This window comes from the organism of the source record quoted next, unplaced genomic scaffold, assembly GCF_019419815.1.
Source record: "Pyrus x bretschneideri cultivar Hongxiangsu unplaced genomic scaffold, Pyrus_bretschneideri_v1 Contig5, whole genome shotgun sequence".
Taxonomy (NCBI): domain Eukaryota; kingdom Viridiplantae; phylum Streptophyta; class Magnoliopsida; order Rosales; family Rosaceae; genus Pyrus; species Pyrus x bretschneideri.
In genome coordinates this window covers 2774239-2786960 of record NW_025999787.1, presented here as the reverse complement: position 1 = coordinate 2786960, position 12722 = coordinate 2774239, and the positions used below count along the sequence as shown (strand labels likewise).

The following is a 12722-nucleotide window of genomic DNA, read 5'->3' as shown; positions in this document are numbered from 1 at the left end:
TTAGTGGTATGTGTAAACTTTGATCGTGTTATTATTAATTCTTAAATCTAGCATGGTCCATCATAAGTACTTGCATTATTTTTAAATGGATGATTGAAGTTTATTTACAATTTGGAGTCTACACTATAACCAGTTCAATCTTCAAGATGTTACAATCAATCATCTAAATAACACCTTATTTTCCACGAACCATTCTTGGGTGAGCAATACACTCAGTACATGTCTATTTGGGAAATCATGCAATTAGATTTGAGCAAATGTCACTTCCATTCCACGTGTCGTGTGGATAATGGAGGGATAGCTTATAGGTCATATTTATGTATTTGGACCATTAAGTGATAGGATAGTGAGCGAATTAAGGACCCAAGACTTTTGGCGCCCACGTAGGTCCTATATATAAGGGTTGATTACCCCTTAGAAGCGGTCGGATCAAGAAGAGAAAATTACATTACATTATTGTAAAGTGCTCTTGTAATCCACATCAAAATATATCAAATCATGATAGTGGACGTAGCCTATTTTTTAGGGGTAAACCACTTAAATTCTTTTGTTGTTCATAAAATAGCTTCATATCCAAAGCCCACCGAAGGTTTACCATACTTGTTTTTGTTGACCTCCTAGTTTTGAGCGTTAACACCTTGTGGCTCATGTGCTTCTGTGGGTAGATTTTTATACAATGATTATTAAGTGCACAGATTAAGATAACTACACAATGGTGAATCAAATTTTCATCCGCAGAGTAACTGGACTCCACTCATAGTGAAGAATACTACTAGATGTATATAAGTTATCTACAAATAGTTATTAAATTGTTTACATGAAAAATAGTATGTGTATATTCGGCACTTTCAAATTAATTAAAAAAATTGGATTTTTAAATAATTGTTTTAATATACTTAATGTTAATGCGTAAATTTTATTGAAAATAAATGTTGTATTTGAAAATTGAACTTGGTACGGTATTGTATTTTGTAGTGTTAATTATTTTTATATATTCATAGTATTGAACACGAAAGTTTAATAAAAAAAGGGAAGTGTTATTGGCACTCCAAAAATCTCATTTTACACTCCTATAAGTGTATTTTTTTTCCAAATATAAAAAGTTTAGAGTGTAGAATGAGATTTTTGAAGTGCCAATAACAATTCCCTAAAAAAAAAATACATACGTGTTTAATACATATATTATTATACGCGAGTTTATTAAATATGTTGTGGCATAGTTAAAGACCCATTGTAAAAGTAATTGGTAAATAATTAAATATATATATATATATTGTCAAATTAGTTAATATCCCCTTCATTTGACAAAAAAGAAAGAAATTATACCATGTAATTGCAACAAGCAAGTAAAAGGATGGGCAATAATGAATCGGCTCACACTTGGAGTTGGAACAGTTAAAAGGAAGAGGATTCTCTTGATTACTCAACGATGATATCTACCTAAAAAACAGAGTAAATTCGAATACAAATAGTCTGGCAAAAAAAGAAGGAAAACAAAAATAATAAATAGAAATTAATATGCAAATCCCAATCGGACCAAAACTGACTATAAAATGACTCTTTTTCTCTCTCTCCCTCACAGTCCCTTCATATACTCTCTCTCACTACTCTCTTGCTCCCACACCTCTGTCCTGCCCTCTGCTGCATTTTGGCAAGAGGCGGAACCGGCATTGGTTTGGCACAGATCTTAGAGAGAGAAAGTGAGGGGAGAGAGAGAGAGAGAGAGAGAAAGCTTTTGTTGTTCTGTACTTTCTACTTCTGAGTGAAGAGAGAAAGAGAGAGAGCCAATCTGTATTTTTGTGCCTTGTTAATTCCCTCTCTGGGTTTTTTCCTGAAATCAAAGGATTTTCCGGCCCATTGTTTTATTTTTCCTCATATAAAACCTTGAGCCACATTCACATTGCTCACATTTCATACAAAAGCAAGAGAGAGAGAGATCTGAACAACCAGTTTGTTCATTAGTATCTCTGTCTCGTTCTTTTCTAGAGAGAGAGAGAGAGGAGAGAGAGTGTGAAGTGGGTGCAATGGCTGATAACACAACCCAAATTCTGATACCAGAAACGTTTCAGAGAGGGACATATGAATTTGCAGGGCAAATTGGGCTGACATGGGAGCTAATCAAAGCGCCATTGATAGTCCCTCTGCTCACAGTTGGGGTCTATGTCTCGTTGGCCATGTCTCTCATGCTCTTCTTTGAGAGGGTTTATATGGGAGTAGTCATCGTTCTCGTCAAACTCTTCTGGAAAAAACCAGAGCAACGCTACAAATACGAGCCCATTCAGGACGACCTTGAACTGGGAAGCTCCAATTTTCCTCCTGTTCTCATCCAAATCCCCATGTTCAATGAAAGAGAGGTATATTCTTACACACATATGTCATATATATGCTTGTTTTTGTTGCTATCAAATTCTCTTTGTTTTTTGCCATTTTTATTTTCTGGGTTTGTGAAAAAACCAAATGAAAAGCCTTAAAGTGTGGTGTTTTTTGGGCAGGTCTACAAGGTCTCCATTGGAGCTGCTTGTGGACTTTCATGGCCGTCGGATCGTCTCGTGATCCAAGTCCTTGATGATTCAACCGACCCTACAATCAAGGTAAAAAACAATCCTCCCAAATCTCCAATTAAAAAAATCATCCTTTCAATGGGTCCTCTTCCTTTTAGTCCATTAGTTAGAGCTCCAAAGATCTCAATGTGTTGGTTAAAATAGCACACTGAAAAAACACCAATAATTGAATGTTTTGGATCAACCCTTTTGATTTCAGACCCAATTTCTGACATGGGGTTGTTCCAATTCACAATGTGCAAGGGGTGTTTCAATAAAATCGGCAAATAAATAATCTGTAATTTTTTGCAGCAAATGGTGGAGCTGGAATGCCAGAGGTGGGCAAGCAAGGGGATAAACATAAGGTACCAAATTAGAGAAACCAGGGGAGGCTACAAGGCAGGTGCCCTGAAGGAAGGACTCAAACGCAGCTACGTCAAACACTGCGAGTACGTCGCCATCTTCGATGCCGATTTCCGCCCCGAGCCCGACTACCTCCGGCGAGCCATCCCGTTCTTGGTCCACAACCCAGACATTGCCTTGGTTCAAGCTCGATGGAGATTCGGTAATTAATTTCTGAGTTTTAACTCCAATATCTGATTTTTAATTATTAAAATTACTTTATTGTTATTGTTAAATCGTTAATTATATGATATTATTTGGTTTATTTACGATTTAATTGCGCTAATTATTTTTTTCCGGAGAGTGTCGGTGGTCTGGTTTTCTTGGATTTTTCCTTTTCTTTGGGTTTTGTTTTTCGTCGGCGGGTTCGTTTGTTGGTAGTTTGCATTAGTCACGCGGTCGGGCCCACTTAGCAGCCCTTCTTGGCTATGTCTTCTATTCTTGGTATGATATTAAAAGTTGTTGAATACTTAAAAGAAGCAAAAATTTTCAATCACTTATATTATAATACTTAGTGTACTAGTCGTGTTCCTGAAAAATGTCTCATTATTTCTACACAAGGGTTTGGATTGGGACCCATATCAGGAAGTACTGACACAAAATTAGTGTGATTCTTATTTAATTTGTCAGTTTTAGTGCCATTAATCAGCGTCTCTCTTTCAGATTACGTTTCAATTGGCCTAATTTAAAGACAAATATTTTTGTGTTATATGGTATATAGTCACACTGTTAATCGAGTCGGTGGAATAACTGTATAGAGTAAAGCCGTGATTCCAATTCACGTTTTGGTCGTGATTCACATGTTTGACAACACAACAACGTAACATGTCATATTGACAAGAAAATGATTTAATCTAGTTTTAAATGACGTGAGAGTCCTTTTAACATAGGATATGAATCCTTATCCTCCCCTAAGTCACAAAAGCCAGTGTCACCTTCTTCATGTGATCCGGCACGATCAGATGCTGGACATGCGAGGTAGGTTTGTCATTTTGCTGCAAAACAAGTAAGGTGGTTCTGTTGACATTATAAGTTGGGTTAGGTGAACCCCGGATTGTACGGTTTAAACGGTCAACTACTCTGCGAGATGCCGGAACATGGTCAATTTCCGGAAAGTAATTGGGGCAGTTACGTCATTTTACCTGTCCCCAAGGGTGACCCTTGTTTGCTAGGGCACTGTCCACGTGGTGTTTTGCTAAAACTGGAGGGGCAGTTAGCCCTGTGGTGGACCTCTTTCTCTGCTTTACCGACACTTTGGTATGTTGTGCTCATGCTGTCGTGGCCGACCCTCGTTTGTATTACGTGACCACGAGACCAACTCCCCACTTTTCCTATTATTGACGGGGTCCACATATTATCTAATTCTTTGAATTTACTTTACTTATTTTACGTTGTGCACGTTCTTTTTCTTCTATCAGTATTCATATGCGAGTGAGGTCAGTCGGACAAAAGAGTGTCTGAATTTACTTCTTCGTAATTTAGAATAGTTTTGAACACCGTCGCTCCAATGCTAAATTTTGGTATGTTTTGTTTTGCAGTGAATGCGGATGAGTGCTTGTTGTCAAGAATGCAAGAGATGTCATTGGATTACCATTTCACAGTTGAGCAAGAAGTTGGCTCAGCAACTCATGCCTTCTTTGGCTTCAATGGTAAAGGCCTCTAAATTTTCATTTTTTTTCAAAAACCATTTGTCCTTTTTTTTTTTAAATTTTATTTCCAGTAATATGTCTCTTTCTTTTCTTGCTGCTTATTAATTAAAAACGCAAAATAGTTGGTGTGTGAGAGTGAACGGAACATATGAGAAAAGTAGAAAATTGACCAAGTCTGCAAATGCAGGCAGCCATGTTATGCTGCCATCATCCTCATCATAATTATTTACATAATCATCATCAAGTTTTGATTTAATATGTTTTGGATTAAACAATGCACTGGTTAGTCTGGATGACTTCTGGCTTAAAATCATACCGATGCAGACGTTGACTTTTAAAACACAAGTAAATTTTAAGGTCTTATACAGATAGTCAACTGAGAATCTAATTGTCAAGTTACTAATAAGGTCACAGTAATTACTAATTACTTCATCTTCCAGTAACTTTCTACTGTATTTATTTATTTTTAGATTTGTAATCTTGTAGTTGACATATGAAAACATTGCAGGGACTGCTGGTGTATGGAGAATTGCTGCTATCAATGAGGCAGGAGGGTGGAAAGACCGAACGACAGTGGAGGATATGGATCTTGCTGTTCGTGCTAGTCTGAGAGGCTGGAAATTTTTGTATCTCGGTGACCTACAGGTATACTGCATTGTACAAATTATGTGGTTTGTCCGTAGCGCTTCAAGTTTTAGGGAAATTAATTACATGACATGAGCACAATTCCTGATCATGTTGTTTGTTTCAGGTGAAAAGTGAACTTCCTAGTACTTTCAATGCCTTCCGTTTCCAGCAGCACCGATGGTCATGTGGTCCTGCTAATCTGTTTAGGAAAATGGCGATGGAGATTATCAAAACTAAGGTGAGTTCATTGTGTTTTTCTAATGAGATTTCTCCTTCTTCCTTCTTATTTATATCTTCTAATTGTGTTTTTCGTATGGAGCTGCAGAAAGTTACAGTGTGGAAGAAATTTTATACCATATACAGTTTCTTCTTTGTCCGGAAGATCATTGCTCACATGGTGACCTTCTTCTTTTACTGTGTTGTACTTCCTCTGACCATTTTGGTTCCTGAAGTTTATGTTCCAATCTGGGGAGCAGTATATATTCCTTCCATCATCACCATTCTAAACTCCGTTGGAACCCCAAGGTCTCGCACTTGATTTCTTGATCAGTTGTCTTTTGTTACGTGTTCTTTTATAGGATTCACATATTAATATTCTTCTTGAAAATTACAGGTCAATTCACCTTCTGTTTTACTGGATTCTTTTTGAGAATGTGATGTCTTTGCACCGCACCAAGGCGACATTGATTGGCCTGCTAGAAACTGCGAGATCTAACGAGTGGGTTGTCACTGAAAAGCTTGGAGATATTGTCAAGAACAAAGCAGCAGAGGCTGCCAAGAACAAAGCAGCAGATGCTAACAAGACTAAACCTGCCAGCAAACTCTTCAAAAGACCACGATTCAAGTTCGGAAACAGGTAAACTTTCGTTAAAAACCTTTTGTTCTTTCTACCGCAGACTTTCTGGTACGCTTATTTTATTTTGTCATGTGCAATGTGCATGGAAATTTGTAACTATTTGCATTGACACCACATTTTAACTGGCAAACAGAGAGCTCTGTCTCTTCTGCATAACTCTAAGAATTGGCACAAAACCAATCACATGCTCCTTAACTTTTTTTTTTTTTTTTTTTTTTTTTTTCAACAAATCTTTGCGTTGTTTTATAAACGTTGATAAGTTTATTAATATACAAGAAAGCATCCCGAGATTGTTCGTATACTCTTTATTTTTTTATTACCATTCTCACCTAATATTCAATTTTAATTTTTAACAGGCTTCACCTTTTGGAGCTGGGATTCGGGGTGTTTCTGTTCATCTGTGGATGCTACGACTTTGTGCACGGGAAGAACAACTACTTCGTATACCTCTTCCTCCAAACCATTACGTTCTTGATCTGCGGATTTGGCTACGTTGGAACCATCATCCCCAGCTCTTAGTGGCAGCGCTTCGTGGTTAAATTCTATATAGGTTTTATTGACACAGACCGGTCAGTTATTGTTTCTCATGCCATGCCAGCATCTCTCTCCTCTTCAACACAGATTTAAGTAAGTGGGGTTCATTAAAACTCATCTTGCCGGCAAAAAAAAAAAAAGGAAAGGAAAGGAAAGGAAAGGTTCTTACTGCGTCTTCCTCAACGAATCTCATGTCGTCGTTCGAGTAAACATGGAAATTTTCAGAGAAAGAACGAATGGTTGAATACATTATACAGTGTGAATTGTGAAGGAAGAGGCAGATGTCATTTTCTTTTCAAGGACAAGGAGATAGTAGTATTTTTCTTTTAAATGGATTGCTTGTAATTGTGAAGTTTTGTTCTTCTTTCTTGGTTTGCCTCTTATAGTTTTCCTTGGATTGTGGGGAATAAGCTCTTGGGTTGGAAAAAGAAAACAAATTAGTTAAACTTGTAATCAGAATTTACTTATCATTTGATAATCATCATATATGAGTAGTGATTTTAGATTGTACCAATCCAATTTTTACAAAATAACCATTTTTTGGCAGGACAACTCTTAGCCGTTGATGCAGTGTGATCGTCACATGCATCAACGACTAGGAGTCGACTATTTGCTTGTGTGTTGGTGACTACATTAGGTATGGCAAACTCTTTCAATTATAATGGAAGAAATTAGAAAATTCTATTATGGTGTAGTATATAACATTTAATTGGAGCAATGAATGATTGGATGTTTAATTAAGTATTCAATGAACAATAATCTAGTGACCAAAATAGCGGTGTATACGATCATCTTAAGAAATGGTTAATGATTCATTAAATTTCTTTAGGCCTACTGAATTTTGTGGGAACTTTTTACCATGAGAAAGATTTACAATACGAGTACACTGTTACAGTAGACGGTATAAGTCGTTCTCTTTTAGATAACTCTGACTTGACTAATGATTATTAATTGATAACCAGCATGCAATGTAGTGCAACAGAAAGTCTGGGACATGCACGTTTCTTGTCTGACTCAGAGTCAGAGATTTGTCGCTCTAAGGACCCCACTTACATATGGAAATTGTGGGCTGTGACATAAAGCACTAGAAGCAGCATCCAAGAAAATTGATGAAGTGCATTGGTTGGCTATTTACAGCACACCACTTACCATATCTTTCACATCTTTTTACTGAAAAAGTTTACCTGCACGCTTCTGTTATATATGCATTGCAATATTGATCTAAGAGATGGGATAATGAACTATCTTGCTACACAATATGATTGTAAAACTGAACTATTAACTAGGTCAGATATTTTGTACGGTTTGAATTTACAACTGACAACGCAAATTTATTGACAAAAGAACATTTGGTATGTCGACAATAGAAAGGACCAGACGATGCAGAGTATCAAGAAGTACCAAAGACATAGGAGTGAGGATTGAATATGAGAAAGTATCAAAGCGTCTACGTTATTATTATTTTGGATCTATCTTATAAAATTACGGAGAATTAAATGAAGATTTCGACTATAGGATACAAGCTGGATGGATAGAAGAGTGAATCAGTATGTTATGCGATCGTCGTTTGCCACTAATACTCAAAGAAAAATATTATAGGATGACAATAAGGTCAGCGATGCTTTATAGAACAAAATGTTGGGCAGTCAAAAAGTAACACATGCAAAAAATTAGTGTAGCAAAGATCATAATGCTTCATTGGATGTGTAGACACACGAAGACCTACAAATGCTCCGATAAAAATATGTGACTCTGAGACAGAGACCTAGAGCAAATGGGTTAGATGAAGACTTAATTAGTAAGACTTTGAAAGAGATTATAAGAAAAGATACGGAGTAATTAGAGCTAACGAAAGGCTTAGTGCAAAATCGAGTTCAATAACGTTCTAGAATTTATACAACAGGCCTCAATTAGTGGAGTAAAACTTGATAATTGTGTTGTTGATAAACCAAATGGTTTTACAAGATTTAAGGAAACAAAACATCACTCAATCACCAAACCATTTGTCCTAAAGGCTTCTCCGGCAAGGAGGGAAGGGCATTCTGGAACATTTTAATTACACTTTTCATGCCTTGTCTCAATCACCAAATGATGATATGAATGTCTTATATTGTATGTAATTTCATCAGCTTCTTAGTATTCACCTTTACTACTGCCTTGTTGTTGAAAATATTGGTAGGCTAATGAATGTCTACAGTGATATTGAAAACATTAGTAGATTTTTTAATACTCACACAAAGTGATATTGACTTGGGAAATGAAGGAGAATTGTATTGTCAAAAGGTGTGTGCTGTAAATTTCAATGTATAGTTAATACGTTTGTTTGGAGTTGCTCTATAAATAGAGCGCTCCGTATGCTTTCAAGAAAAACTAAGAAGAAGAAAATATCAATAACATTAGTATCTATCCCTCCTTCTTTTATTTGTCATCCTCTTGTATTATAGTTACAATGTGATATTTTACACATGCTTCGCTCATGTCATTAATAAAGGTTATCTCTATAACTTTTGCCTATTTATAACACTTGTTGTAGTTTAACTAATTAACTGATCAAAAGATAAGTTTAATTTTGGAGAAAGAGGTTAAAATTATAAAGTAGCCTATCATGGTTTAGTGATTACTTGCATCTCAAGTGTCATTGTCTGTCTTTAACTTTTTCTTTACTTGTATCAATGATTGTCTCAGAGACCTCCATCCAGTGTAGTAAACTTCCAATGCAGGTGCTGTAATAATAATTGTAGTTTAGATAAAATTAATATAACACAAGGGAGACTAAGCTGTTTTTTAAAGAGCAATTTTTTTTAATTAAGTTGAAAAGTTGTCAACAATTGTCTACTTAGGTAAATTAGTTTTTTTTATTTTTTATTTTTTTTATGGATGTAAAATATTTAATGGAAACTTCGAAAGCAAAGCAAGTTGCTCTGGCGGGTAATAGGTCTGTCACTAAGAGATATTTTTTTTTTAACAAACAATATTATTTATATTAAGAGAAGGTGGAGTGGGCTAAGCTTCACAATGAGCTAGTAATAATGTAGTTCAAATTCGCATTTGGCGAGAATCGAACCTAAGACCTCTCATTTACAAGTGAAGAAGAATATCACTAGACTATAGTGCTAAGTGACTACAATTTGAGTTTTATTCCAAGAGTTGGAGTAAGTCTAAGGGGGTGATGGAGTGGGCTAAGGCGTTAAGCTTCACAATAGGCTAGCAATAATGTGGTTCAAATTCACCTTTGGCGAGAATCAAACTTAAAACCTCTTACTTACAAATGAAGAGGATTACCACTAAGCCGTAATAAGAGATAATATTAATATGGCAAGAAAACAATGGGCTGATTAATTGGAGGGTACAACCATCTTTTATTAGACTTTTGGTCACCAATACTTATACTTACTAGTATAGACTAAATTATGTAAACTAAATGATATAAAAATTGATGATTGGATTATTACTCAAGTGCTAATTAATGTGCTTATTTTGTATCAGTGACACATCATTTAGTTTACAAATTTAGTTTACCTAGCATTACCCAACAACAAATATGAAGTTTACTAGAAGCAAGACTAAATATACGATTTTTGTTTTAATACTGCTATATAGACACACAAAATTAATACATCTGTGCCACATTCTAATATATTCTACATCTAAACTACATATTAATAGTTCTTTGTCAACTAAAAGAGGATAAAAAAAACTATTTAGTCTTTTATCATAACAAAAAAAGTTAAGAGCAATAGTGTAATTTTACAAAACAAAATTTTGCTTTTTTTGTTTAAGCCTTGCATGCAAGTGATTTTAACATCTCTAATTAAAAAAATGATAAAAAAAAAATAAACCTCTCCCTCACTCCCCACTCCCACGTTCTCTCTCACTCACTTCCACTATCCTTCAATTTTAAATACACAAAATAAAAAATTTCACACACACATTGTGTGTTTGGGCGTATAATAGTACACTTAATGGTAGGCTTTACTTCTATTTTTGTGTGGTCAAATACATTAGTTTTTATTTTTTGGCTAACCATGCAAGCAATAGAAGTTTTACAAGAATACTTTTACAATGAGATTTAGCACACTTTCAACAGAGATAGCGCAATCATAATGGAGTTAGCCATAATCAAGTATCGAACTCAATACAAAATATATTGTCACTGCATTTGTATGAATCGTACCCAAGACTACTTCTAGATGCATGAATCGTATCCAAGACAACTTCCAGTAAACTAAATGGTATTTAAACAACTATTTGTGATGGTTTAAGCATTGCATTTAATTACTTGACAAGGATATCATATAAGAAGGAAAAAAAATTAATGTTATTATTTCTTGGGTAGGGCTCTAGGGGGCAATCAAGGAGAGCATATGCCCTAGTTATGATGTGCAAAAGAGTGAAGAGAGCGAACCATTCTTGGTTGCTAAAAAAAACTTAACAGCCACTCCTGTTTTTATTCAATCAGATTTGGACACTGTCCAAATAATTGAAATTGTAAACAAAAGCTAGACATGTGTTCAAATTTGATTGGATAAAGGTAGGAATGGCTGCTGAAAATTCAACAACCAAGTATTGTTCGAAAAGAGCTGGCCATGTTCAATTGGAGGAGTACCCACTTGGCACTTGCTCTCCATGGTAAATATATACCAGGCAGTTTGTATCTAAAGGCATTGCAATGTCCTATTTTGCCAACTAGTCTTGTCAGAATTCCACGTTGTGTGTTTCTCACATTATTATTTTTATTATTGCCAAATCCCCACACACACACATATGTGTTTGTGTGATGTATATATGTGTATATATGTATATGCATACTTTCTTTCTCTTTGTTTTTTTTTTTTTTTTTCATTTTTTATGATTTAGATTAACCTTTTGTCCTCTTTTTCTTTTTCTGACAAAAGGAAAATATATCTAATAAGCTAGATTTGCATAAACCTAGAATTGCTTGATGAAGGCTTTTCTTTAGATCAAATTTAGCATATAATACACATTGCTTAAGTTATAATGTGAGGTATATCATTGATGGGTGCCAAACTAAACACAAAACTCGCATTACACTAATCAAACATTTATTAGTTATTTATGCTTAAGCAGCTGATGATAATACAATTTGTGATACAAAAAAGCTAAAGTGTAGCTAAAACCTTCGTTGCATTAGTCCATTGTATCTCAAAATAGAGAGATTCTATCATGCAACCAATTCACTACGTGTCAATCATTTTTTAGATAATGTGTGCACTTTTTAAATACATAGCAATCGTTTATTAGACTATAACGCTATTAGGACTAAAAACTAGTTGCATGAATCTCTCCTCAAAATGGTAGCACATGAGAGAGTAACAAAACATGATGTACGCGAGGCGAAAGCATGTCATCAAGTGTCGGCAATATTGTGATTAACTTGAACATATTCAATGGGTGATAGTTGATTCCTTTATGGCCAAAAAATTAAGTAAGTGACTTCCTTACGATAGCATATTTTTATAAAGTGGCACATGTTCTAGTAGATGCTTACATCACTTGTCTTTTCAACTTCCCTACATTAAAGATTTAGGAAATATATAGAAAAATAATTTTAAAGCAGGATGATCTAAATTTACAGTACTTTACCCAAGTATTAAACCCAAAACAAAAATTGATTAATGGTAGGACCAAATGAATTTCTAAAAATTTAGTCCCACTATGTCTTGAACTTGAACCAACAGAAAGAGAATTAGGGCAGACAGAAGTCCAAATTCAATAAAATTGAAAAGACAAATGTGAAAAAGCATACACAATAATTATAGTGGTGAGAAAAAATAGTTTCGTTATTTTTATATTAATTTGGTAGGGCCTGGAAATTGCCTTCTTGTTTTATGCTTCCTTGGAATGGAATTTAACAATGTTATAGTCAAAAGAGGTTTTCTTGAAAGCTTCTCTTCTGTGTTTTCTATTTGTATTGCAAGTACAACCTTTGGATCCGTCTACTGAATAGAATAACTGTATGAAGAATGTTATAATCAGCCCTTCACGTATGAAAAATTTTACCATCAATTGTCTATGTAGGTTGATTATTGATGCGTTATAAGTCTCAAATAAATTAACTGTGTGAACCGTCCACGTATGTCTTTGTGCCAATAA

The 12722-nt window shown here is 35.0% G+C and overlaps 1 protein-coding gene across 1 annotated transcript; it reads left to right on the top strand.

Moving 5' to 3' along the window:
• Positions 1–1574: 1574 nt before the first annotated feature.
• Positions 1575–7122, top strand: LOC103954749 (glucomannan 4-beta-mannosyltransferase 2). Its single transcript, XM_009366569.3, has 9 exons — positions 1575–2354; positions 2493–2591; positions 2853–3105; positions 4481–4591; positions 5100–5236; positions 5343–5456; positions 5544–5743; positions 5832–6074; positions 6431–7122. Exons 1-9 carry the CDS (start codon positions 2025–2027, stop codon positions 6591–6593), a joined length of 1650 nt encoding a protein of 549 aa, XP_009364844.2. The 5' UTR covers positions 1575–2024; the 3' UTR covers positions 6594–7122.
• The last annotated feature ends 5600 nt before the right edge of the window (positions 7123–12722 follow it).